This window comes from Lontra canadensis, unplaced genomic scaffold (genome assembly GCF_010015895.1).
Source record: "Lontra canadensis isolate GAN:19392208 unplaced genomic scaffold, GSC_riverotter_1.0 scaffold2, whole genome shotgun sequence".
Classification (NCBI taxonomy): domain Eukaryota; kingdom Metazoa; phylum Chordata; class Mammalia; order Carnivora; family Mustelidae; genus Lontra; species Lontra canadensis.
This window is the reverse complement of record NW_022630996.1, coordinates 37,086,413-37,112,142: the sequence shown is the minus strand read 5'-3', so window position 1 is coordinate 37,112,142 and position 25,730 is coordinate 37,086,413. Positions and strand designations below refer to the sequence as shown.

Below are 25,730 nucleotides of genomic sequence, written 5' to 3'. Positions count from 1 at the left end.
AACTACAGATTCATTCTGAAGTGTGTCTAATGGTGGCAGTCTGATGAAGTGCTGGCAGAAGGAGCCCAAGGTGATGTGGTCCGTAATCCTATTTAAATCTGACAAATGACTTATCAACTCAGTTCCTGATTTAAAAAAAAAAAAAAATACACAAAGATTATGCTGGCAAAAGGCTGAGAAATTAGAGTCCTGCAAAAGCACAGAGGAAAGAGAGTTAAATCTCCAAAAAGGTGAAAAAAATTTCTTAGAAACCATCAATGATTCTCAAAATATCTGTGACATGGTTTCGTAGGTATCCTTTCCCTCTGAGAGGATAAGGGTCCTGAAATTCCCACTGGGTAGGAAAACTGGGGCTGGAGCACAGAGGTCAGGAAGGAACTTAATGAAACCCAGATGAGAAGTTTTATGCTCACTAAAAACAATGACAGTGCAAAAAATAAGGTATCGATAAAGACTTGAATATCTTTAAATCAGTCTCAGAGGCACTGTTCTGTTACTTTTAACATACTAATTCTTTTTTTTTAAAGATTTTATTTATTTATTTATTTGACAGACAGAGATCACAAGTAGGCAGAGCAACAGGCAGAGAGAGAGGGGGAAGCAGGCTCCCCGCTGAGCAGAGAGCCCGACGCGGGGCTCGATCCCAGGACCCTGGGATCATGACCCAAGCCGAAGGCAGAGGCTTAACCCACTGAGCCACCCAGGCACCCCAACATACTAATTCTTGATTTTGAAAACATTTCAGAGATTTTTTTCTCCTGCAATTTTAAAACGTTTTTAAATTTAACTCTATTTCTAATATCATAGACACCAGGGTGAGAAATTCTCCTCTATCAAAATGTAAGAATACAACTTCACTTGTAATGACATATTCTAAATTCTCAAATATGTTAGGGTTTTTTTCTGAGCTATACCATTAGATTAACCTGTTTTCTTAATGAGTGGATCACATTACTTTACTTGTTATAACTTCACAGTATCCATTAATATCCGATGGTGCAAGACCGCCTCCTTTCTCTCTTTTGGCTATTTTTAATTGCTTATGTCTCTAAGAAAACTTCAGTTAAAAATCACATTGTCAATTTCTAAAGAGAACTCTCCCTTTTGAGTGTATACTAAGGCAGTACTTAAGAATACTATAATTAATTTCTCAAGGAAAAGAATAATTATCTTAACACTATAGCATGCTCTCATCCAGGTAGATGAGTAGTCCTTCCTGTATGGAAGACCAGTTGTATTTATTTACCCAAGTACATTTTCCTCACTTATTGTAACAGCCCCTCTCATTTTATTTTGAGAATATTCCCTCCCACATTACTCATTCCATATGACTCTTACGGGCTTTTGCCTATGTTACTCCACTGGCTTCAGTGATTAGTCAGGGATGGGGTATACAACCCAAGCTTCGATAATCACAGCTCTTCCCTGGTATTTTCCACCCTGAAACTAAAAGGAAGTACCTTTTTCTTTCTTAGTAGGTTGCTAGTGCAAGCCACACCACATCCCAATAACTAAATAAGCCTAAGAAAATGAAGCAACTACCCTAAGGAAATCCGGAAAAAAGAATCCTGAGAGGGTCATGTCCCTGGTTGTAATCCCTCCTATCTTCAGACTTCACAGCTCTTCATAGGTTTGTGAACTACTAACAGTATCCTTCCAACACACCCTACTCTGAGCTTAAGATAGCTTGTATCAGGTTCCAGTCACCTGCCAACAAGGTTGGCATGTACTCAAGGTTTTTATTTCCATCAGTAAAGTTTAGTTTTCCTTGATTCTGGAAATTCTTCGTAGTTGTTTTGTTTTGTTTGTTTTGGTTTTCTTTGTTTTTGTGGACAGTGTATATGGTTGCCTACTCCTGTCCAGAGAGTACGTTTTTAGATTACACTTTCTAAATTGTTTTTGCTGGGATATAAGATAGCTATTTATTTATTGTATTTACTTAACAATGTCTCTCCTTACTAAACTCTCACTCTTTCTAAGGATTTCTTGGCTTCATTGTTTTTGTTTTCCTAAGCACATATGCCATCTACAATAGTTTTCCCTTCTTTTTAATCGTTATGCCTCTTATTTCCGTTTTGTGTCTTACTGCATCAGCTAAAACTTTCAGAAGAATTTTGAACCATCCTGGCAATAGCAAGCAATCTTATGATTCTGCTAGCTTCACTTAATTTTCCATTTATGAAATGTCTATAAAATTTTCTGTTGTAGTCTTATTATAAATTTCCCTTTTATAATTGAGTTTTCAATGTCTATCCCAAAAAATAAAAAAAAATCAGTGATAATGGCTTTATCATCTATTGAGGTGATCATATATTATTTCCCCTCCCTCTCTCCCTCCCTCTCTCTCTCTCTCCCTCTCTGTTTGACCTACTGATGTGTTGTATTGATAGCAAAATACAAAAACAAACAAACTTATTTTCCAGAGGGAATCAAATTTCCTCTGAGGAACTTTGTTGGAAAAATAATTTCATAAAACAAGGGGTTGGGGGGAAAGTAGGTGAAAAGCCCTAAAGGTATGAATTGAAAAGAGACAACAAAGAAAGAGTTACACTATTTTGCCTATAAAACAAAGAGAATTTAGAGGTGAGAAGAGAACAGATAAGAAGGAAAGAGAAGAAGGAAAAAAGAACAGAAAAGAAGGAAAAGAAGGAGGGGAGGAGGGAGAGGGAGGGAAAACAGCACACAATCATCTCAATGGATGATAAAGCCATCATCACTGATTTATTTTTATTTTGGGGGATAGATATTCACAAACTCAATTATAGAAGGGAAATTTATAATAAGGCTACAACAGAAACTGTCCAGCAGGATGGCTCCAAGCTGGAACCATAGCTGACAGCAATAACGGCAGAACCTTCAAAGAACATCTAAATCTGATATGCACATTTAAGTTAAATGCTGGGTGGAAGTGCAACATAACCATCTCTCCAAAACAGTAAAACAGTTTTACTCACTTGTTGCTGTATGAAAGTGATATTGGGGAGAGGATTTGAAAATCATGAAGACTAGGCTATGTCTCTTTTGTTTATTGTCCGGGAAAAAAAGTAAATCAACATCTACAAAACACAAAGTGTACCAAAAAATTCAACAGACCCAGAAAATGATGCTGACAAGTAAGGAGAAGAAACCTGGAGAACCCCTGAAAAATTCACTGATTGAATTTTAGTAATTAAAACTGGTTGTGGGATGGAGCTTAAATGTCTGAAACACCATGTCTGTACGACATCTAGATTATACATTAAAACACTTGGTAATAGTAAAGCCACCTTGCAGTAGTCAAATAAATTCTATTTGGTCATGTTGTATATTTATATGTTTGCATTGCTAGAATTCTATTTTAAGCTTTTTGCAATTATCTTCATAAAGATTAGCCTTTTCTTTCTTCTTCTATGTAGCTGTCATCACAGGAATAACCTATTCCCTGATATTTGAATATAATTGCGTATAAAACTCTTGAGATCCAAAGTATTTTTAGCAAAGTAATTACTTCACAATTTTTTCAATGTCATCACATGCTATTGCTGAATTCCATATATCTATTTCTTTTGGAGTATTTTCCTTTAAAAACTGCCATTCTTTAGAGATACTCAAATTCCTTAGCATAGATTTCTATGCATTTTCTATTTTACTCTTCATCTATACAGTTAAGAGTTTGAGTATTTATTTGTTTTCTTCTCTGATTACTTCCAAGGGCTGTGCTATCCAATATGGTAGTCATTAGTCTATGTAGCAATTAAAATTTAAATTAGTTAAAAAGAAGACTTGCAAATGGTCTACAGCTACATGCAAAGATGCTCAACATCACTAATTATCAATGAAATGGAAATGAAAACCGCAATGAGATATCACCTCACACATGTCACTGTCAAAAAGGTAAGAGATAACAAGTGTTGGCAAGGATGTGGAGAAAAGAGAACCCTTGTGCACTATTGGTGGGAATGTACATTGGTGCAGCCACTGTGGAAAACAGTATGGAGGTTCCTCAAAATACTAAAAATACAACTATCATATAATCCAGCAATTTCACTTCTAGGCATTTGTCTGAAGAAAATGATGATAATAATTTGAAAAGATATACATACCCCACATTTTAAGTCAATAAATCCAAAATATTTTCATTTTAACATGTAATCAATATAAAAATATTAATGAAGTTTTGTATTATTCTTTTTTTTTTTCCCAAAGTCCAGTGGATATTTTACACTTACATCCTATCTCAGTTAACACTGGCCACATTTCAGGGTGCCTGGGTGGCTCAGTGGGTTGAGGCCTCTGCCTTCAGCTCGGGTCATGTTCCCAGGGTCCTGGGATCGAACCCCACATCGGGCTCTCTGCCCAGCGGGGAGCCTGCTTACCTCTCTCTCTGCCTGCCTCTCTGCTTACTTGTGACCTCTCTCTCTGTCAAATAAATAAATAAAATCCTAGAAAAAACAAAAAACAACAACAACACTAGCCACATTTCAAGTGCTCCAGAATTACGTTGCATGGAACAGTCAGTCCTATTTTGTTCATGTTTCAATTGCTTGAAGTATACCCTCAAATAATTCTTTCCCAGAATGAATGGTTAATGAGGTAGATACACATGAACAACAACTTAAGTACAGATTCACTGAATTTAGATTAAACTCATATTTCTTAATTATCTTCTGCTGTTTATGCACTATAGAAGAGAATTAGGAGCCAAGTCTAATAGTTTTTCTTTCTTTTGTATGCAAACATTTTTTTTTCATCTTCGTATTCCAAATATTTTGCTAGCATATCTAGAATTGTGAGTTGTTTTTACTGATTTTTAAATTTATTTTTCTGGAATACAATGAGCTTTTTCAACATGGAAACTTGAGTCCTTTCTTCCACTCAGGGAAGTTGCCTTCAACTTTATCTTTGATTACTACTTCTGTTCCAATTATTTTGTTTAGCTTTAGTCTCAGAACATCGATGATTCATTTACATGTGTTGGTTCTTCTCTGACCTCCTATTATCTTGTCTCATTTTCAATTGCTTATCATTTTCATCTATAGTGTAAACACTGTTTCTCAAGTTTGTCTTCCAATCCTTAATTAAATTTTTTCAGTGTTATTTCTATATTTCAATGTGAATTTTAGTTCCTAGCTTGCATATTTACTTTCTTTTCATCTTTACTCAAAATCAACCTTCTTCTTTTCTTATGGCTTTCTGCTCCTATCTTAGAAGGGCTATGTCTTCCTGCTTCTTTTTTTTTTTAATAAATTTTATTTATTGAAATCCAATTTAATTAATATATACTGTATTATTGGTTTCAGAGGTAGAATTCAGTGATTAATCAGTTGCATATAACACCCTGTGCTCATTACATCAAATTCCCTCCTTAAAGCCCATCATCCAGTTAACCCATCTCACAATGACCTTCCTTCCAGCAACCCTTAATTTTTTCTCTACAGTTAAGGGTCACTTATGGTTTGCCTCCGTCTCTTATTTTATTTTCCCTTCTCTTCCCCTATGTTCATGTGTTTTGTTTCTTAATTTCCACATATGAGTGAAATCATATGGTATTTCACTATCCCTGACTGACTTATTTCATCTATCATAAAACCTCTGCTTCCATCCAAGTGGTTGCAAATGACATGATGTCATTCTTTTTTTTTAATCATTTTTTAAATTTATTTTCAGCATAACAGTATTCATTGTTTTTGTACCACACCCAGTGCTCCATGCAATCCGTGCCCTCTCTAATACCCACCACGTGGTTCCCCCAACCTCCCACCCCCCACCTCTTCAAACCCTTCAGATTGTTTTTCAGAGTCCATAGTCTCTCATTGTTCACCTCCCCTTCCAATTTCCCCCAACTCCCTTCTCCTAACTCCCCATGTCCTCCATGCTATTTGTTATGCTCCACAAATGAGTGAAACCATTTGATAATTGACTCTCTCTGCTTGACTTATTTCACTCAGCATAATCTCTTCCAGTCCTTACACCAGTTAGAATGGCCAAAATTAGCAAGACAGGAAACAACATGTGTTGGAGGGGATGTGGAGAAAGGGGAACCCTCTTACACTGTTGGTGGGAATGCAAGTTGGTGCAGCCTCTTTGGAGAACAGTGTGAAGATTCCTCAAGAAATTAAAAATAGAACTTCCCTATGACCCTGCAATTGCACTACTGGGTATTTACCCCAAAGATACAGATGTAGTGAAAAGAAGGGCCATCTGTACCCCAATGTTTATAGCAGCCATGGCCATGGCTGCCAAACGTGGAAAGAACCAAGATGCCCTTCAACAGACGAATGGATAAGGAAGATGTGGTCCATATACACTATGGAGTATTATGCCTCCATCAGAAAGGATGAATACCCAACTTTTGTAGCAACATGGACGGGACTGGAAGAGATTATGCTGAGTGAAATATGTCTTCCTGCTTCTTATGGAGAATGCGAAGTAGCACTTACATGTTTCCTTTTGGCTTCTACATTAAATCATTTTTCAGAAGGATACTTCTTCCCAACGTCTTTACGACGGTGTTTCACTTCCCTAGTTCTTCATATTTGGCTAGAGTTTTATTTTGGACTTAACCCTACTTTGGTCATTCAGGAATACAAAAAGGCTCATACAGAGATTATTGTTTTCCAAAAGGCAACGAATGTAGGTCACTCTGGGTTTCACTCACTGTCTCCTTGGGCTTCCAAATAAATTCAGCAGAAAGAACTGAGAGTAAGACTGACATTTCTATCCAAACAGTTATCATAATAAGCAATGCATAACCCAAGCCAAAAGAGTGAGCACAAAAAAATTGTGCCCAACCTGCTTCAGAGTAAAGCCTTGCATCTGTCTTTACCCAATTGATGGGCAAAGCTCCCACATAATTTTCAAAGTCTACTTAGAAATTCATATGGTGGAGTAAATCACTATATAGGGAGACCATCAATTCCAAGAGGAAAAGTCTCAATTACTCTTTGTCATACGTCAGAAGAATGAGTCTGTTCAGCAGAGTAATGATGTAGACAAGATTAAAGAGAGGCTGTTTTCAAGAACCTTGACAGCATTCATTTAGTACACTAATTAAAAGAGAAGTTTATCTATTGAGAGTGAAATCTACTTGACAAAGACTTTGTTAATGGTCAGTGTAAGTTAGGTACTTGAGAGTTAAAAGACAGCACTTTTTTAAGTTTGCCATAATTTAGACGTTCACTAATTCAGACACCACCACCCCCATAATTAAATGAAAATTTTTCAATGCATAACTACCTTGAAATATGCTAATGTCTGCAAAGCATGCAAAAATCCAAATTTTACCATCTGCTGGATGATTCATTTATAAATCTGCCTAGTATTCCTCTGGGAGGTTCCAGCACGGATTTTTAACCTCATTATAAAAACTTGGTAGGAATGAATTCAGTGATATAGTATGTATCAAAGTGCTCTAAGCACTTGGAAGAATGTGCCACATTCATCCTAGACATGTTGAAATGGTATGTGTACTGTGATCAAAAATAAAGTGTTTGAAAGTAATTGCTTGGAGATTTGGTGTTTTAATCAAGAATTCCAGAAAAACAGAGACTTTGGGGTAATGTATTAGTCACAGAGAAGAGCTCTTTCACGTTCTGGCCCAAACTAGCCATCCCTGGTAACAAAATAAAGACAATAGATCATTTGTTGGTGATAAGCTCCTTTAGGGAAAGAACTGTGACTTACTCATTTTTATACTCGTGTACCCAAAATGTTCTTTCAAAATTAATTTTTTCATATGCTTCTAAGATAACTGCTTCTGAGGCTACAGAAACCACATTAAGAAACTTCAATAAACTTCTCAGTGTTTTCTTCCTTCCTTGGGAATCAATTGTATCATGCATGGGTTTTCTTCAGTTTCTCACACAAGTGGCTTCACACCTTGACCTCTCTTCCAATGTTGCCCAATGGGACTGGGGACCTGGCTTCACAAAATTTACTGGCCTGGAAACTAGGCAATTCTTTCATAAGTTCCAAGACCTGCAGCTCTAAACAGGAGACTTTCCCCAGGACTTCATAACTGCAGGGGAGATGTTCATAGCTTCATTGGCAGGATGATGACCTCTATAGTTGCACATTTTATAGCCTACAAAACGAGATGTGTCCACCCTGGGCTTCAACCCAAGGCTTAGCCAAGGCCAGGAACCACTCATCTCCTTGGTCTACCCGCCTATGGGGAGTTGGGGGAGAGGGACAGGACATAGTGGTTGGCCACAGCAGGCCTCCATAGTTGTTGAAAAGAAAGTATCACAGGAAGTTGAGAGTGGAAGATCATGGAAGTCCCATAAGTTAAAATGCATCTGACTTCTTTTCTAGTCAGGTAATTGAATATGAATCTCTAAGAACTGTCCCAGTGATAAGTGGTTTTATCCCCTTGTTTGAAATTGCTACAGATCTGGAACAGTTCTAGTCACTCTGCTTTCAACCCAATTGAACAAACATCTATTGAACACTTACTGTGTACTGACTGGCAAGACACAGTTTCTGTTTTCAAGATACTCAAAAATCTAGTAGGGAGACAGTCATTAAAGAGCTTATTTATGGGGCACCTGGGTGGCTCAGTGGGTTAAGCCTCTGCCTTCGGCTCAGGTCATGATCTCAGGGTCCTGGGATCGAGCTCCGCTTCGGGCTCTCTGCTCAGCAGGGAGCCTGCTTCTCCCCCCCTCTCTCTCTGCCTGCCTCTCTGCCTACTTGTGATCTCTGTCTGTCAAATAAATAAAGAAAATCTTAAAAAATAAAATAAAATAAAATAGCTTATTTATAATACAGCTAAACAAAGCAGGGAATGATAATTTTGTTCCAGGGGTCAGGCTAGGCTTTACAGAAAAGGTGGTCTATTACAGAGTTTTAAGAGACGAATGGGTTGGCTTGGGGATCAACAGAGAGAGAGAACATTTCAGGCAGAGGGAACCACATGTACAAAGGCATGGAGGAGTGAAACTGCATGAGAAGACAACTAATTTCATTTTTCTGAGGCTGAAATGAGGAGTTAGGGCTTAACAGGAGAAGTCATCTCGGGCCATTATCTCTTGAAGGGCCTGGTGTGACATGTCAAAGATTTTGATCAAATTCTGTAGGCTGTGAAAAGTCATCTTAAAAGTGTTTTTTTTTTATTTTAATTAAACTTTTGACTCTCAGAAATTATAAATTCAAATGCACTTGCAAGAGATAATAAAAAGATCCCATGTACCCTTTACCCAGTTCCCCCCAGTGGTGACATTCTGTAATATTATAGTACAGTATCACAGCCAGGATGGTGCGCTGCGTCAGAACACAGCCGCCAGGAGAGCCTTCCTATCATCTGCCTATAGCCATGCCCACCTTCCTCTCAGCCCCCTCCTTCCTTAGCTCCTCACAACCGCTAGCCTGCTCTCCATTTCTGTAATTCCGTCATCTCAATAACGGTGTACTTGGAATCATACAGTATCCATATGACCTTTTGGGATTGGCTTTTCCACTCAGCATAATTCTCTGGAGATTTATGCAGATTCATTCAACATCCTGTTGCATGTACCGGTAGCCTATTCGCTTCAGTGCTGAGCAGTATACCACAGTATGAATAGAACCATACACTGGATAAATAAATCTGGGCTGTTTCCAGTTTGCGGCTATTATGAATAAAACTTCTCTAATGATTCACATGCGGGGCTTTCTAAACTGTAGTAAAAGATACGTGAGGGGGACGCCTGGGTGGCTCAGTGGGTTAAAGCCTCTGCCATCAGCTCAGGTCATGATCCCAGGGTCCTGGAATCAAGCACCCCCCCCACCACGTCGGGCTCTCTGCTCAGCAGGGAGCCTGCTTCCTCCTCTCTCTCTGCCTGCTTCTCTGCCTACTTGTGATCTCTGTCTGTCATATAAATAAATTAAAAATCTTAAAAAAGAAAAGAAAAGAAATTTACCATCTTCACCATTTTTCTGTGTAACCAAGTTCTGTGGCATTAAATACATTCACGTTGTATCCACCTCCAAAATTCTTTCCATCTTGCCAAACTGAGCTATGTACCCATGAAAGTTATGGCCTCCTCCTCTCAGTCCCTGCCATGGTTGTGATTCTGTTTTCTGTCTCCATGAATTTGGCTACTCTAAGTTCCTCATTAAAGTAGAATCATACAGTATCCTGTGGCTGGCATATTTCACTTAGCACAATGTCCTCAAGACGCACCCACGTTGTAGCTTGCGTCAGAATTTCCTTCCTTTTTAACATTCTATTGTACGGACATTTTAGTCTGGAGGTATTTTGTTTATCCATTCATCTACTGATGGACACTTGGATCACTTCCACCTACACTGTGAATAAGGCTGCTAGGAGCAGGACTGTACAAATATCTGTTCAAACTCCTATTTTCAATCTTTGGGGTATATACCCAGAAGCAGAATTGTTGGATCATATGGTAATTCTATTTTTAATTTTTTAAGGAACCGCCATACTGTTTTCCATAGTGGCTGCACCACTTTGGGCTCCCAACAGTAGTGCACAAGGGTTCCAATTTCTCCAGATTCTTGCCAACACTTTTGGGTTTCTTTCTTTTATACTAACCATCCTAATAGGTGTGAGATCACATGTGCAGGTTTTTGTGTGAATGTAAGTCTTCATTTCTCTGGAATAAATGCCCAGAAGTGCTATTCCAGGACCATATGGTACTTGGGTGTATATTTTTTTTTAAAAAACGGCCAAACTTTTTTAAAGTGGCCTAGGCAGCAATGCATAAATAATGCAGTTCGCAAGATTTGGTGTTGTCACTATTTTTTAATTTTAGCCATTCTGGTAGATGGGTAGTGTATCTCATTGTGGTTTTAATTTGCATTTCCCTATTGACCAATAAAGTTGAACAACTTTTCAAGTATTTGTCATCTATTGTACCTTCCTTGGTAAAATGTCTCTTCCTGCCTTTTGGCATACTCTGAATGGGTTGTCTTCTTTTTTACTTTTGAGTTTTGAGAATTCTTTATATATTATAATGCTAGGGCACCTGGATGGCTCAGTCAGTTAAGTGTCTGCCTTAGCTCAGGTCATGATCCCAGGGTCATGGGATTGAGTCCTGCAATCAGGCTCCCTGCTCAGGGAGGAGTCTGCTTCTCCCTCAGCTCCCCACCCCCATTTGTGCTCCCTCCCTCTCTCTCTCCAAAAAATAAATAAATAAATAAATAAATAAATAAATATATATATATATATATATATATAGAGAGAGAGAGAGAGAGAGTGTAATGATAGAACTTTGTTGGGTAGCAACATTGTTTGCAAGTAATTTTCTCCCACCTTGTAACCTGTCTTTTCAACATCTTGAAAGGGCCTTTTACAGAACAAAGGTTTCTAATATTGGTGAAGTCCAATTTATCGATTTTTTTCCTTTTATGGATCATGCCCTTGGTGACAGGTCTTTCTCTCCTAGTGCTATAATCCCATGATTTTTTTTTTTGTTTCTTTTTATAAATGTTTCATAGCATTATGTTTTATGTTTAAGCCCATAATCCATTTCAAGTGAATTTTTATATATAGTTTGAGACTAAGGTTAAGGTTTGTATTTTTGCCTGTGGATGTCCAAACACACCAGCGCCGTTTGTTGAAAAGGCTATATTAGCTCTATTAAACGGCTTTTGTGCCTTTGTCAAAAATCAGTTGGGCATATTTGTATGAATCTATTTCTGACTTCTCTACTGTGTCCCATTGACCTATGAATCTATCTTTTGACCAGTACTACCTAGTCTTTATTTCTGTAGTTGTACATTAAGCTCTGAAATCAAACAGATTGATCCTTGTACCTCATTCTTCTTTTCTAAAATTGTTTTAGCTATTCTAGTTTCTTTGAATTTCCATATAAATTTTAAAATAATCTTGTCTATGTCTATGGAACCCTCATTGGAATTTTCATAGGAATTTGTTAAATCTGTTTATCCATTTAGGGGTAATTGACATCTTCACTACATTGAGTTTTCCAACCCATGAATGTATTTCTTTCCATTTATTTAGATTTTCTTTGACTTCTTTCATCACCATTGTGTAGTTTTCCTCATGTAAGTCTTATACATGTTTTGTTAGATTTACATCTACACATTTCACATTTTTTTTTTCCATTTTAGAGAGAGAGATAGACAGAAGGGGAAGAAGCAAAGCCAGAGGGAGAGAATCTTAAGCAAGCTCCGGCCCAGTGTGAAGCCTGACAAGGGGCTCAATTTCACAACCCTGAGAGCATGACCTGACATGACATCAAGAGTCAGTTGCTTAACCAGCTGAGCCACCCAGGCACCCCTACACATTTCACTTTTCTTGAGCAATTGAAAACACTACTGTATTTTTAATTTTGAATTCTTTATGTTTATCTTATATCCTATAACCTTGCTGATCTCACTTGTTAGTTCTAGGTTTTGGTTTGGTTTGGTTTTTTAAAAGATTTTATCTATTTATTTGACAGAGAGAGAGAGCACAAGCAGGGGTAGCAGCAGAGGGAGAGAGAGAAGCAGGCTCCTCGCTGAGCAGGGCTCGATCCCAGGATCCTGGGATCATGACCTCAGCTGAAGGCAGATGCTTAATTGACTGAGCCACCCAGGCACCCCAGTTCTAGAAGGTTTTTTATAAATTCCTGACAGTTTTCTACATAGATAATCATGTCCTCTGCAACAGAGACAATTTGATTTCTTCATTTCTGATCTGTATGCATTTTATTTCATTCTCTTCCCTTATTGCACTGGCTAGAACTTTCAACACAATATTGAATAAAAGAATGTGAGCAGATATCCTCATCTTGTTCCCAGTTTTAGGCGGAAAGCATCAGTCTACCATTAGCTGTGGGTTTCTTATAGATGCTCTTTAAAAAATTGAGGACATTCCCCTGTATTCCTATTTCCCTGAGAGTTTTTATCATGAATGCCGAATGTTGTCAAATGTTTTTTCTGCATCAATTGATATGATCATATTATTTTTCTTCTTTAGCTCGCTATGGTGAATTATATTAATTTTCAATACAGAAATTTTCATACCCACTTCGTATGGTATATAATTCTTTTTACATATTGTGGAATTGTTTTGCTAATATTATGTTAAAAACTTCACATCTACATTCATGAGGATATTGGTCTGCCGTCTTTCTCTGGTTTTGCTATGCGGGTACTACTAACTTCATAAAATGAATTGGGAAATGTTTCCTCCTCCTCGTTTTCTGGAAGAGATTATATAAAATTGGTGTTAACTTCTCTTTAGAAATTTGGTAGAACTTTCTAGCTAAACTTACTGGGTCTGAGATTTCTATTGGGGCATTTTTAATTATTAAGTCAATTTTCTTAATAGTTATAAAGATATTAACTACTTCGTAATTGATGAATTGTAGTAGTTTCTGTTTTTCAAGAAAGTAGTCCATTCCCTCTAAGTTTTAAGAGTCCAAGTTCAGGCAGAAGTCTCAGATCCAACTCCTCACCCTGCAGAGCCCAAGGCCTGAAATCCTTACCCCATGTACCAGATCCCATGGCCTTGGCAGCAACACTCCCACCCACACCGCATACCTACAGAATCAGCAGGCATGCTTACAGCTTGTTGTACTAATATTAAATTCCTCGTTCATTTCCACCTGCAGAGTTCCCTTTCTTTATTGCAAGTTTAATTATGTATTTTAAAATATTTTAAAAAATATTTTACTCAGCGTTTCTACATGCTCATGAAAAATAGAGGATTTCAGGCTATCCTAGTCTATGTTTCACTGGAACCAGAAACTTCATCCTAACTTTATTCAAAGGAGCATACATTGAGAGAGGAAAAGAGGAGGTGCTTGGCATGCAGTACTCAACCTATGTCTCCCTTGCCCTCCCTGAGGGTACATTATACACAAAAAAATTTCTATTCAGATTTTCAAATTGTGTAAGCTTGTACACATGTAGGAAGGAGTAAATATTTGTTACTATCTCAACAAGCTGGACTATAATTCCCACGAAGGAAAAAGAAATTAGTCTGCATGTAGGAAAAAATAAATAAATAAGTCAAGACTCCTGGTGGCTCAGATGGTTAAACCTCTGCCTTCAGCTCAGGTCCTGATCTCAGGGTCCTGGGATGGAGCCCACATCAGGCTCTCTGCTCAGTGGAGAGCCTGCTTCCCCCTCTCTCTCTGCCTGTCTTTCTGCCTACTTGTGCTCTCTATCTCCCTGTCAGATAAATAAATAAAATCTTAAAAAATAATAATAATAAGTCAAAAGGAGTAGAGGTGTGGTGCTGAGGGCAGAGGTGTCAGCAGATACCAATACAACTAATGTGATGATCAAGCTGCTGTGTGTGAGAGACTGGGAGGAGTGTCTCTCAGTTCTCAGGAGGGAAATGGAAATACAGGGCAAAAAGTGGAGGAGGGTAGGCACAGAAGGATTGAGGGGCGGCAGACCAGCAGCTACATAGGCAAAGTGGTCTTTAACGAAATTACTGGTGGTGAGATGGATGAAAGGGCTATGAGAACAGAACTGTGAATTAAAGTTGTCTTCACACAATTGGATATTGTAATCTCTCCTGTGGATTTCTCATCTTCGCTCAAGTTCTGCTTTGACCAACAGCCTTTGGTTACTCCAAAAGAAGAAAAGGGGCTTTGTTTCCCATCTGAGCCTATCTCAGAGCAGGTAAGAAGACAGCCAGAGTCGTGTAGAAGGGAACAAAAGAGGTAGGAAATCAGGGCAAGGAGAATATTAGGCCATCCCCAGTATTCACAGAAAACACCGAGGACTGCTCTGAACTTCCAAAGGGCACACAGTAGCAGTCTGAGCCTATTTCCCTGGATCTCAATGGACCAGGAGCTTCCAGCTGACACCTGGGTTACATATCACCCACAAGCTCCTAGAAGTTACTTATAGTATCACCATATAGTCCACCAGTGAACCAATGGCTAACATATTGGGGACCAAGTAACATAGTGGATATATTCAAAGACCCAATCCCATACATTCAAAAAGAGAAAATCAAAGTGAGTCTCAGTTCCCTAAACACACATACATATTCCAGGCCTTCACTATGACCGTGACCTTCAATCCTTTCCAGGCCAAGTTGAGTTTTCCCCACTAGATGGGTTCTTGTGGAGAGCTCATGACCCCCTGACAGGGATGCCATAAAGAGGATTTAAATTTTACATGGGTGGTGAGCTTTGGACTGGATCAGCTGTAAGCTCTAGTCTAACTTGAAAGTGTTCAAATGTAAGATAATGGGTTGGTATGTCTGTTGTCATAAACACAAACAGGTTTGTTTGGCTGATAACAACTGGATTTGATGAAAAGGAAAGAGACAAGGAGTACAATAGAATGTGGAACCCACTGCGGTCAGGCAGATGTATCTTGGCTGAACAGAAGTTGGGGAGTTAACTGTCTGCGGTTCTGAAACACAAACATGTCATGACAAAAACGGGAGTTTGAGGATGATGGCTCAGGTGATTCGAGGTGGAAGCAAGAGGCAAGGGGGCCAGCCAAACTGCTCTTACAATGATGTTGCTGTGAGGGGGGAAAGGCCAAGAGAAGGCAGGAGATGACCTCAGAAAGAGAAAAGAGAATTAGATTAGATTCAAGAGAGGACACGGAGAGTGCCAGGTCTAAGGGTTGAGTAGGGGTATCTTTAGACTCTCTTCCCGTAATCGCCTTCAGGCCTCCCCCACAATCTCTCCCCATAAAAATAAAATAATAACACTATTCTTGGGGTGCCTGGGTGGCTCAGTGGGTTAAAGCCTCTGCCTTCAGCTCAGGTCATGATCCCAGGGTCCTGGGATTGAGCCCTGCATAGGGCTCTCTGCTCAGCAGGGAGCCTGCTTCCCCCTCTCTCTCTGCCTCTTGCCTCTTGCCTGCTTGTGATCTCTGTCTGTCAAATAAATAAATAAAATCTTTTTTAAAAGTTGAAAAAATAAAAATAAAACACTGTTCTTTGATGAGAGTAATTAACATTTGCTCTGTTGTGTGTGTATATAACTACAAGTGGCTATAGAAAAATGCTAATTATATTACTCCATGATCTATAAACAAAAACACTGTGCTGCTCTGCGCCCCGGCTTCTGCATCTACCCCCCTCATCACCATCACAGCTGAAGTGGTGGTTTGGAAACTGGCGTACATTAGAATCACCAATAGCTTTTGCTGGGACCCACCCCGAGTTTCTGCTTCAGGAGACCTGGTAAGGGGTCCAAGTACTTGTCTTTCTCACAAGTTGCAAGGACCCCACTTTGAGGAAAACTGACCTAGATTGCTACCCCTATGTCCCTCGCGCATAGAATTTCTAGAGCTTCCACTGTTGAAGATAAAGTTCCCGTTTCTGCTGGAACAAGTGGGAAATGAAGATGTTCGGTCATTAAATGCTGCTGGGGTAAGACCTAGAGCTCCATACAGGATCTGAACTTTTTAGAAATAGGGCTGTTGAAGACAAATGAGAAAATCTCCAGATCTAGTTCCTGCCCTATCCTGTGTCCTTTAAATGGCTCTGACTCATCCACAGTCCCTGCCCCCCAAAACACTGAGCACGCGGCCACCAGCCACAGCCCACTGCCTGTGGCATCTCTCAGCCCTTCCTCCCACCCACTTTCTCTTCTCCTTATTCTCATCACCGTGGTTCCATAACCCATCCAACTCCAACTCAAGCTCCTAATGCTTACAACAGACCCTCCTACTTAGTTGTTACAAGCAATTTCAGAAAGTTCTCTGGCCAGACTCTAGCACTCTGTCGGATATGATTTTGAGCTTGCCCTGGGGTTCCACAATGGGTATCATCCTGTACTAGGTGCTGGCTCCTCTCTATCCCAATCCCAGAGCTCACCCTCAGTGTACACCCCGATCTGCCCCCCCCATTCTCTACCCAGGGAAAGGGATCATTCACCCTGATTACACACCCAGTACAAAAACAGCAAGTGACCTTCCTTTTGCTTTAACATCCATCCCCCGAGACTACTCCAGCTCTTCAATAGGATGATCTGTTTTCAACACTACCTGGCTTTTTACCTCCAAAAGCAGAAGTCAAATGGGGCTCCACTGCCTTACTGCTTTTGATTCCACTATTTTCTCTTCAACCACAGTTCACCTCAGGGGAGAAAGCGAAGCAGGAAAACCTCCACAGTGCAGCGGCCCAGCTACACAAGCTTTGAGGCCAGACCTCCCGCTGCACAGGCTCTTTCAAAGCCCTGGCTGCCTCCCTGAAAGTCTGGGGCACTGGATGCCTGCCTCCTTCAAGGCTCCTTGCACACCAAATTCTGGGCTTCTGCTGCCACACTGTGGCCACATCTGAGCACTGCATGCAACCTTTAGTCCCTGACAAGTTGTATTGCCCCCCCCCCCGCTTTTTTTTTTTAAGAAGTTATCTTCTCTCCCTATTAACTTCCGCTCCCTCCCTAAATCTCAGCTAATACTTGTCTCCTCCAGGAGGACTCCCTTGAATCCACTCCCACTCCAGGTCGGATGAGGTTTCCCCATCTGGTTCATGTAGCTCCTGGTACCAATCTCTAGGGTTTCCCTCCACATGCTGTATTGGAACCATTTACTTCTGCATCGTCTGATCAGACTATGGGCCCTCTGAAGACAAACTCACTCCTGTGTGTGTCTCTAGGGCTTGCCATAGACAAGTCCTCAATAAATATATGTGAAAAGAAGGAGGGAGGGAGGGAGGGTGGAAATGAACGAGAGGAGGGAGGAGGGAGGAGGACAGGAAGGGTGGTAATACACAGTGACAATCTCCCGTACTTACCGGGCACTGAGTGTGCAGACATTGTGCTTCGTGTTATTTATCCCGGGCTATCAGGGCAACATCTGCCTCAGCAGCCCCAGTGTCAGCCAGTGACCGGTCCACCAGGGGCCTCCTGGTAGCCGTGTCAGCCACTTAGAGACACGGATTCCAAGAAGAAACCCCAGCATGGGCTGTGTTGCAGAAGCGACCAAATGAGGCCTACAAGGCTGGTAGACCAGCTGGCCAGAGCAGGATCAGAAACCAGGGCTCAGAAAAGCTAGATGTTTTCATGATTCCTACCCTCTACTTCCCCCGGTTCTCCTTTAGGATTTCTTAATAGAATCAACACAGCTTATCTCTTGCAATGGAGGGAAGCCAAGAAGGGTATATTGATTCAAGCACGGGCAAAATCTATACAGAAATGAGCCACATATTCCAGGGGCATCGGAATCAGGATGTGAACCCCCACCCGCCAGGGGAATGAAAACCTTGGAATGACTTGTGAGGCCCCAGGGCCAGCTCCTTCCTTCCAGCCCTAAGCTCTCTTCTGTAGACCACCCTTCCCCCACCTCAGCGGGTCCAGCTTTCACAGCATTTCCAGCCTGTGTTCTTGTTTCCCACTCCCATTGGGCTGACATCCATGTTGGGCAGCGCACACCACAGGGTTTGACACGTGTGTTAGTGGCTGCCAACACTGGAGAAGGTCGCAGTATTCATCTTCAAACCTCCAAAGACAAGTCTGTCATCCAAATCCTTCCAATCTCCCCAAACTGAACATTTCATTCACACCCCACCACAGCATCAAGGTTATTTTCAATGCAGTTAAGCAAAGTGTCAGTCAGACAATACTACGTTAAGAATTATTTTTTCCTGCATGAGGTCCTAGGTTCAATCCCCAGTTCCTCCACCAAAAAAAAAGAAAAATATGTATTTTTTTTCTTCCTAAAGGCCACCTAATTTTCTTCCTCTATTATCTGCTACAAAAAGATTTAGGAACTAATGATACCATCTGATCCCCCCCACCACCCCCAAAACATGGCACACTCTGGAAGTTTTTTTTTTTTTTTTTTTTTTTTGGTTCCAGAAACAGCCCAACTTTACTGGTTTGCCACTAATTACTTTTTGCCTGTATATTTTGTTTACATCCTCACTTATCTTCTATGAATAAGCTTTCAAGTGACATATCATCCTTCCAACCCAGACATACAATTCAGAAGTGGTGGAAGCTATTTACAAGCAAAGTCAACCTCTTCTATCTGGGAAGGGACCAGCTGCTCTGGGTGTCATTCTGGCTTCACGGTGATAGGATCCTGGTCCATCCCCTTCCTACCGGTCACAGTGAGCATCAAAGCACCAGGCAGGAGCACCTGGGCAGCTCATCGGTTAAGCCTCTGCCTTCTGCTCAGGTCATGATCTCCAAGTCCTGGGATCAAGTTCCCTGCTCTGCTGGGAGTCTGCTTCTCCCTCTGCCCTTCCCGACTCCCTGCTTATGCTCTCTGCTCTCTCTCTCAAATAAATAAATAAAATCTTAAAAAAAAAAAATCACTAAAAAAAAAAAAAAAAAGCTCCAGGCACCCTCAGAGAGGTGGGAGCACCACAAGGCATGCAGAGTGGTTGGATTACGATTTCGGCTTATTAATTTGCCTGACTACTGCTCGGGAGATAAAGAAAGAGACTAAAAGCATATTCATCATTCTCGTTGACTTGTGGGATGAGATACTTATTTTGGGAAGTAAGGTTCCAGGTAGGAGGGCAGTGAGAAGCGAGTGTTTTATTTCACAGCTTCTAAAATGTGAGCACTTAATGCTCTCGCATTACCATGTATTATTACAGTTCTATAAAAACCATTTCTAGGAATCAGTCTCAAAAATTTTGAAGCCTCCCCAGCAGAGCTGAAAGGCAGAATTTAGAAGAAGGCCCTGTAGAGAGAGAAATGATACTTTCAGTTCTAGGCATTGAGGCTTACTCTGGTGGTATCCATATTCACGACTTGATTTTCTTTATGCAAACTATGCAGTGATGGGGAACTTGTGTGCCATGACTTCAAAAGTAGGTAACCTTTTTATAAAGGAGAGAAGATGGGTATGAATTTTCTGGTTTCCAGATGGGAAAACTGAGGCCCAGAAAGTAGCCGGGAAATTACCTGAAGCAAAAGCCAGCTAGTACTGATGGTGCTGGAAAGAAAAATCCATCCATTTCGATGGACAGCCCCACCATTTCTCTGCTCCAGGCCTTGGGGGACACCTCCAGCCCTGCTCAATCTCTGGTATTTCTGCTCCCTTGTTGGGATCTGGGTTTTCATTCCAGGGACAGCATTAATTGGCTGTGTGATTTGCTGATCACACTAGCACAGAAAACACTGCGAAGCGTTTGACTCCTGTTCTCCCATTATGATCAAGACCTGGAGACAGAAGAATTGAGAGAAATTGATGGGGAGCTCCAAGACCCTTATGGGATCCCAAGGAAAACCATTCAATCTATATGAGCTTCAAAAATGTCACCTAAAGGAGGGAAACCCCGTGGAGGCAGCCCCTAAATCACTTTGGGTGATGATGACGGTTTCACACATGTGTGGACCTTGGCGAGTATGTGCATTTCACATACTCTTCCTCACTCTATCCTCATAAAAAAAAAAAAAAAAAAAACACCTCCACTGCAGGGATTCCCAATGGGCAGTTCTCAAACTCAAACTTGCACAGAAATCACCTAGGGGTTTGTTCCATTCAAATTCTGATTCCTTGGGCCTGGGGCTCTGCATTTCTAAAACTCCCCAGGCGTGCTAGTTCTGTGGCTCCCAGGACCCCACTTGAAATAGCAAAACACTAGAGCACAGTTTGATAAACCACACACAGTTCTAAGGATTGAAAAGGCAAGAGCAATGAATAGCTCACCCGCAGTGGGGCTCAAATGAAATATTAACCCGCTGAAGATATTTTTTATATGACTCTTTTATTGACAGTGTTCTACGGACACCTGGCAGGATTACAGCGGTAGAGCATGCAGGTTAAAAAAGGCCTCTGAAGGAGCCCAGGAAAGGAGTGAAACAAGATCTACTCACGGGAGAAGCGGGCGAGGGGTCTGGCGGTCTTGTCTCCAGCTTCATTTGCAACTGGAGAAAAAAAAAAGGCAGACAATGCAATAAGAACAAGGCACATAGTCCACAGAACACGGCCAATTTACAGCTAACCCTCTGGCTGATTTGACATTAAACTATGTTTGAGGATCTTTGTAAGACAATAAAAGCAACTTCACTTCTCTCTTTCTCTTATTTCTGGGATTGCTCTCAATGTCTAAATGAGGATAAATGTCTTAATCATTTTGATGAGTGCATTTGAATAAAGCTGGAGAGGACCTAAACAATATCTCTTGTATCATAGTTTATTATGCCTCGAGGTGGTAACTGACTTGCACCTACGTGGTAAGAGGCAAGAATGCCTGAGTTCCAAGCGGGTTTGAGCTTCCTCTTATCAGATTGTCTTGAAACACATAAATGTAAACCACCCCATAAATCCAATCTGCTCAGCATACAGGGGCAAAGCCAAGACAGGATTTTAGAAGGTAACAACAAGATTAGTTTTTATTAGGAAGGCTGCTTAAATTTAGATGCTCCCAAACAGATAAGTTTAAAAGGGGCGAGGGGAGTGGAATTGTTCAGAGATCTGCTCTAGAAAAACCTTACCCTTAAAGCTTCTCAGCAAGGCATTTCACCCTCCTCTGAAAACTCTCTATATAATTTATCATGTGGATAGAGTCATAATGAAAATCCCCTATCTATGAACACCACCTTTGTGATTAAAAAGAGATGGATCATCAAGTAGAAACACAAGTTTCACTCACATTAAATATCACTTTAATGCTCATAAGGATTACAGCTTGGTTGTTTTATATACTCAGAGTAAACAGGCACAGATACTTGTGGTCAAGTTGAACAGAGCACCCAAAGCAATTAACTGGAAAAACCTGTTCATTTTAGCTTACAAAAAAACAAAACAAAACAAAACAAAAAAAAAAACCAAAAAAAAAAAACCTCACTAAGTGGCAGAATAGAAGGGATTCCTGTAATCATGAATGCATGCAAAGCTGCAGTAGCCACACAAAAGAAATAACTGCTTTGTAAACACTACATCAATGTGCAAAGAATGGAAGGAGAAAAAAAAAATCCTTTCACCCTCTCACAAAGGTAAGGATTTCACAATGCACTACGTGTGGACAAATTTTAAAAGTTAAAGGATCCAACCTGGGTCTATTTTTCTGTCATTTGCATGGCCCATTGTCTGCGCTGGCTTTGTAGATTACCAACAAGACATTACACAAAATGACCAGCAGGGGGAGATGACATTGCAGCCTGCTCCCACTACCTCCCAGCATTTCAAAAAGAAAGAGGGCTAGAGAGGGAGGGAGAAGAAAGCCCTAGTAAGGTATAGACATGAGTTTCCCTGGCCTTGAGTTCAAATGGTTTCCTCTTTAAACACCACAGAACGCTAAGGAAAGAAAACAGAACAAGGGTTTTTTTCCCAAAAATATTTGCTGCAGAAATTGATGAGCTGCTTTTAAAGTAGGAAAACAAAGACCACTGCCATTGCTGAAAACACTAGCATCCACCAAAATGTTCAGCTTGGAGAATGAGCATTTTCCCTGCGGGAAGGAAGGGGACACAGTGACATATGACAATTGCAGTCACAAATTCACATGCAGCAATGACTGTTTCCTCATGCAAGAGCTTTTCCCTCCTCTACCCACCACCCCATCCAAGGATGGGAATTGCTGACCCAGATCCAAATCACACCAGGAGAGGCAGGAATCCAGATGTAGGCCAGTGAAGTATTAAGAGGGTTGTCTCTACTCAGGAAGAAACATGCCAGTGGTATTATTTTCCTAAACGCAGACCCAGTGCCACATTCCCTTACTCCAAGGTCTCCAGTGATGTCCCAACACTTACAAGACCTAATCCAGCTAATGTGACCTGGTATGCAACACCTGGCCCCATCTAGTCTTCTCAGCTCATTCTATTTGCCAGAGAATCCACATGCTCTAAACTGACAATTCCCAAACCCTACACACACTCTCTCCTCCTCACTCTTATTCGTTTTGCTCCCTCCTCTCCCCAGTGCCTCACCTGCCAACTTCTACTCATCCTTTAAGATTCAGGTGGAGTCATTTATTTCTGAAAAGCTTCCCTGACTCTCACCACAACTTCTCCATCCCATTGATCTCTGTCCATACACTTAACTCCCTTCCCAGACCACTGGTTCTCAAACTTCAGCAAGGAGTCAGAACCATCAGGAAGGTATGTTTTGTTTTTTGTTTTTTTAAAAAAAAAAAAAAAAAAAAAAAGACTGCATTTTAGCATTTGCTAAAATGTAAATTCTGATTCTGTGAATCTGGGGTGCGGCCTGAGAGTGTGCATTTCTGACAAGTTCCCAGTTGATACTGAGGAGCTGGCCTGGGGACCATACTTTGAGAATAGCTCCTCTCAACTACAAGGTACCCCACCCAAGACAAGGAGCGTAACTTTTCATCTTTGTATTTCCAGTCTTTTGAACACTGAGCAAGTGCCACGTAGAATAACACATAGGTCAATATTTTTAGAACTAAATCAAGTAGACTAAATCCATACCACTGCCACAGATGGCTTAGTAGACCAAGAACCTAAGACTGGCTCCCAGAGGACTATAAAAAGTCCCAGGTGTGTTGTTTGGCCCCACAGTGTTTTTAAACAATTAGTAGTCCACATTTAAAAAGCAAGAGATTTCAGGGGCACCAGGGTGACTCAGTTGGTTAAGCATCCAACTCTGTATTTTGGCTCAGGTCATGATCTCGGGGCATGAGATTGAGCCCCACTTCGGGCTCTGTGCTGGGCATGGACCCTACTTAAGTTTCTCTCTCCCTCTGCCCCTACACCCCCCTCCCCCCAAAAAAGGCAAGCCAACAGATTTCAAATAAAAATTTAGCTTGTTGTCTTTTCTCAATAACTGAATAGCTATCCAGTCCAAGGCCCAGCAATGGATCACCGCTGAGACGCCCCCTCCAGGTGGTTCCGCCTCCTGCCTGTTCAGGAGGCAACTCTGTCCACTGGCACTGGACAACGTTCTCTATTCTCGGCATGGTCCACAAAGCAAACGAAAACAAAAACTGTTTAAAAGGCCTAAATAATGAGGGGCACCTGGGTGGCTCAATTGGTTAAGCAGCTGCCTTCAGCTCAGGTCATGATCTCAGGGTCCTGGAATCGAGCCCCACATCGGGCTACCTGCTCAGTGGAGAGCCTGCTTCTCCCTCTTCCTCTGCCTGCTGCTCTGCCTATTTGTACTCTCTATCTCTGTGTCAAATAAATAAAACCTTAAAAAAAAAAAAAAGCCTAAATAATGAAACTAAAACTCAATAGAGACCAACACTACAAAAAGAGGTTGTGGCCAAGCTTGCTGAGCCCTCTGTGCCCAGCCCACCGACTGCTCAGACACATCCAGGCTTCTCGACCAACACAGGAGCCCTCAACCTCTGCTGTCTGCCCTTTATTTTAAATATATACATATATATATACACACACACACACACACACACACACACACACAGAGCAAGTCCTTTTTTTTTTTTTTTTTTGACAGAGAGAGATCACAAGTAAGCAGAGAGGCAGGCAGAGAGAAGGGGAAGCAGGCTCCCTGCTGAGCAGAGAGCCTGATGCAGGCCTCGATCCCAGGACCCTGAGATTACTAGGACCTGAGGCGAAGGCAGAGGCTTAACCCACTAAGCCCCAGGCGCCCCTATACAGCAAGTCTTAACAGCAAAGTAGATGTTCCATTCATCAGACCCAATTAGAGCTTGCATTTGGCAAAATCTCATAAAAGTGATTATGAGGATTTAAGGAAAGTTATTCATATCATACTGTTGGGCAAAACACCCAGACCTGTATATATCATTGATTCCATTGACATTGAATTGTAGGTCTAGGCTGCATGTCTCTACAGGCAAAGAGAAACGAGTGGAAAGATGTGTACGAGATGTATTAATAGTTATTTCTTCTGTATGCTGACATCTAGGGAGATTTTTAACCTATTTTATACTTTTCTGCATAAACCTAATAGTTTATGTAGTTGTGTACCACGTTTATAATCAGAAAAATGTTTTATTAAAGGAATAGAAAACAATTAACTACTATTTGATATACATTAACATTTTAGATACTGTATGTGTATGTCTATTTATTCATACAAATTATGTTTTAGATTCAGTTTCCAGAGCAGTCTTGGATCACAAAATCCAGGGGACTTTCCATCTCTAGTCCAAGAGGACTCCCTCTAAGATTCAAGAGACAAGTCTCCCACTCTCCTCTACAAGAAGTTCCACACTTTCTAGGTCAGGGATTTGCAGCCCTGGCCACACATGAGAATTTCCTAGGGAACTTTTTAAAATCCTGATGCCTAGGCCACACCCTGGCCCAATGAAACAGAGCCTTGGGGATGGGGCCCAAGATTCATACCTGTTAAGGGGCCCCCTGATCCCCCTGAGAAGCTGAGAGGCACTGATAGTGTAACTTCACACGTCGTTACCAAAGCAACATTCGGGAAGGAAGGTGTGGGTCAAATTCCTTCAAAATTATCACCCCTACTCAGTTCTTCTTTTCAGGATGCTTTTGTTTTGTCATCAAAAGTCTGAACAGAGATATGCCTCTGCATTAAGAAAAAAATCAACTGTTCAGACTGCAAACATAATTGTGGGAACCTATTAGTGAGCAACTCTTCACATTGAGAAGGGTTTCTTATAAAATGATTTAGGGGCACCTGAGTGGCTCAGTGGGTTAAGCCTCTGCTTTCGGCTCAAGTCATGATCTCAGGGTCCTGGGATTGAGCCCCACATCAGGCTCTCTGCTCAGCAGGGAGTCTGTTTCTCTCTCTCTGCCTGCTGCTCTGCCTACTTGTGATCTCTCTGTCAAATAAATTAAAAAATCTTAAAAAAAAAAAAAAAAAAAAAAAGATTGCCTCCAACTTCCACCGGTGTCCTGAGCACCAACTATAAGCCCAGCACTAGACAAAGCTCTGGGGGGACTACCATAGTAGACTTCACTCCATCTTGACATACAAATAAGGTAGGGGGGAAAGGGATGCCTTTC

At 40.9% G+C, this 25,730-nt stretch overlaps 1 protein-coding gene across 1 annotated transcript in view; it reads right to left on the bottom strand.

The window, feature by feature from the left end:
• Nucleotides 1-25,730, bottom strand: part of PDE1C (phosphodiesterase 1C) — a 495,776-nt gene that overhangs the window by 388,710 nt on the left and 81,336 nt on the right. The window contains exon 2 of the mRNA XM_032872082.1: nt 20,685-20,735. Coding sequence (XP_032727973.1) covers nt 20,685-20,735 — 51 coding nt within the window. The remainder of the gene's footprint in view (nt 1-20,684; nt 20,736-25,730) is intronic.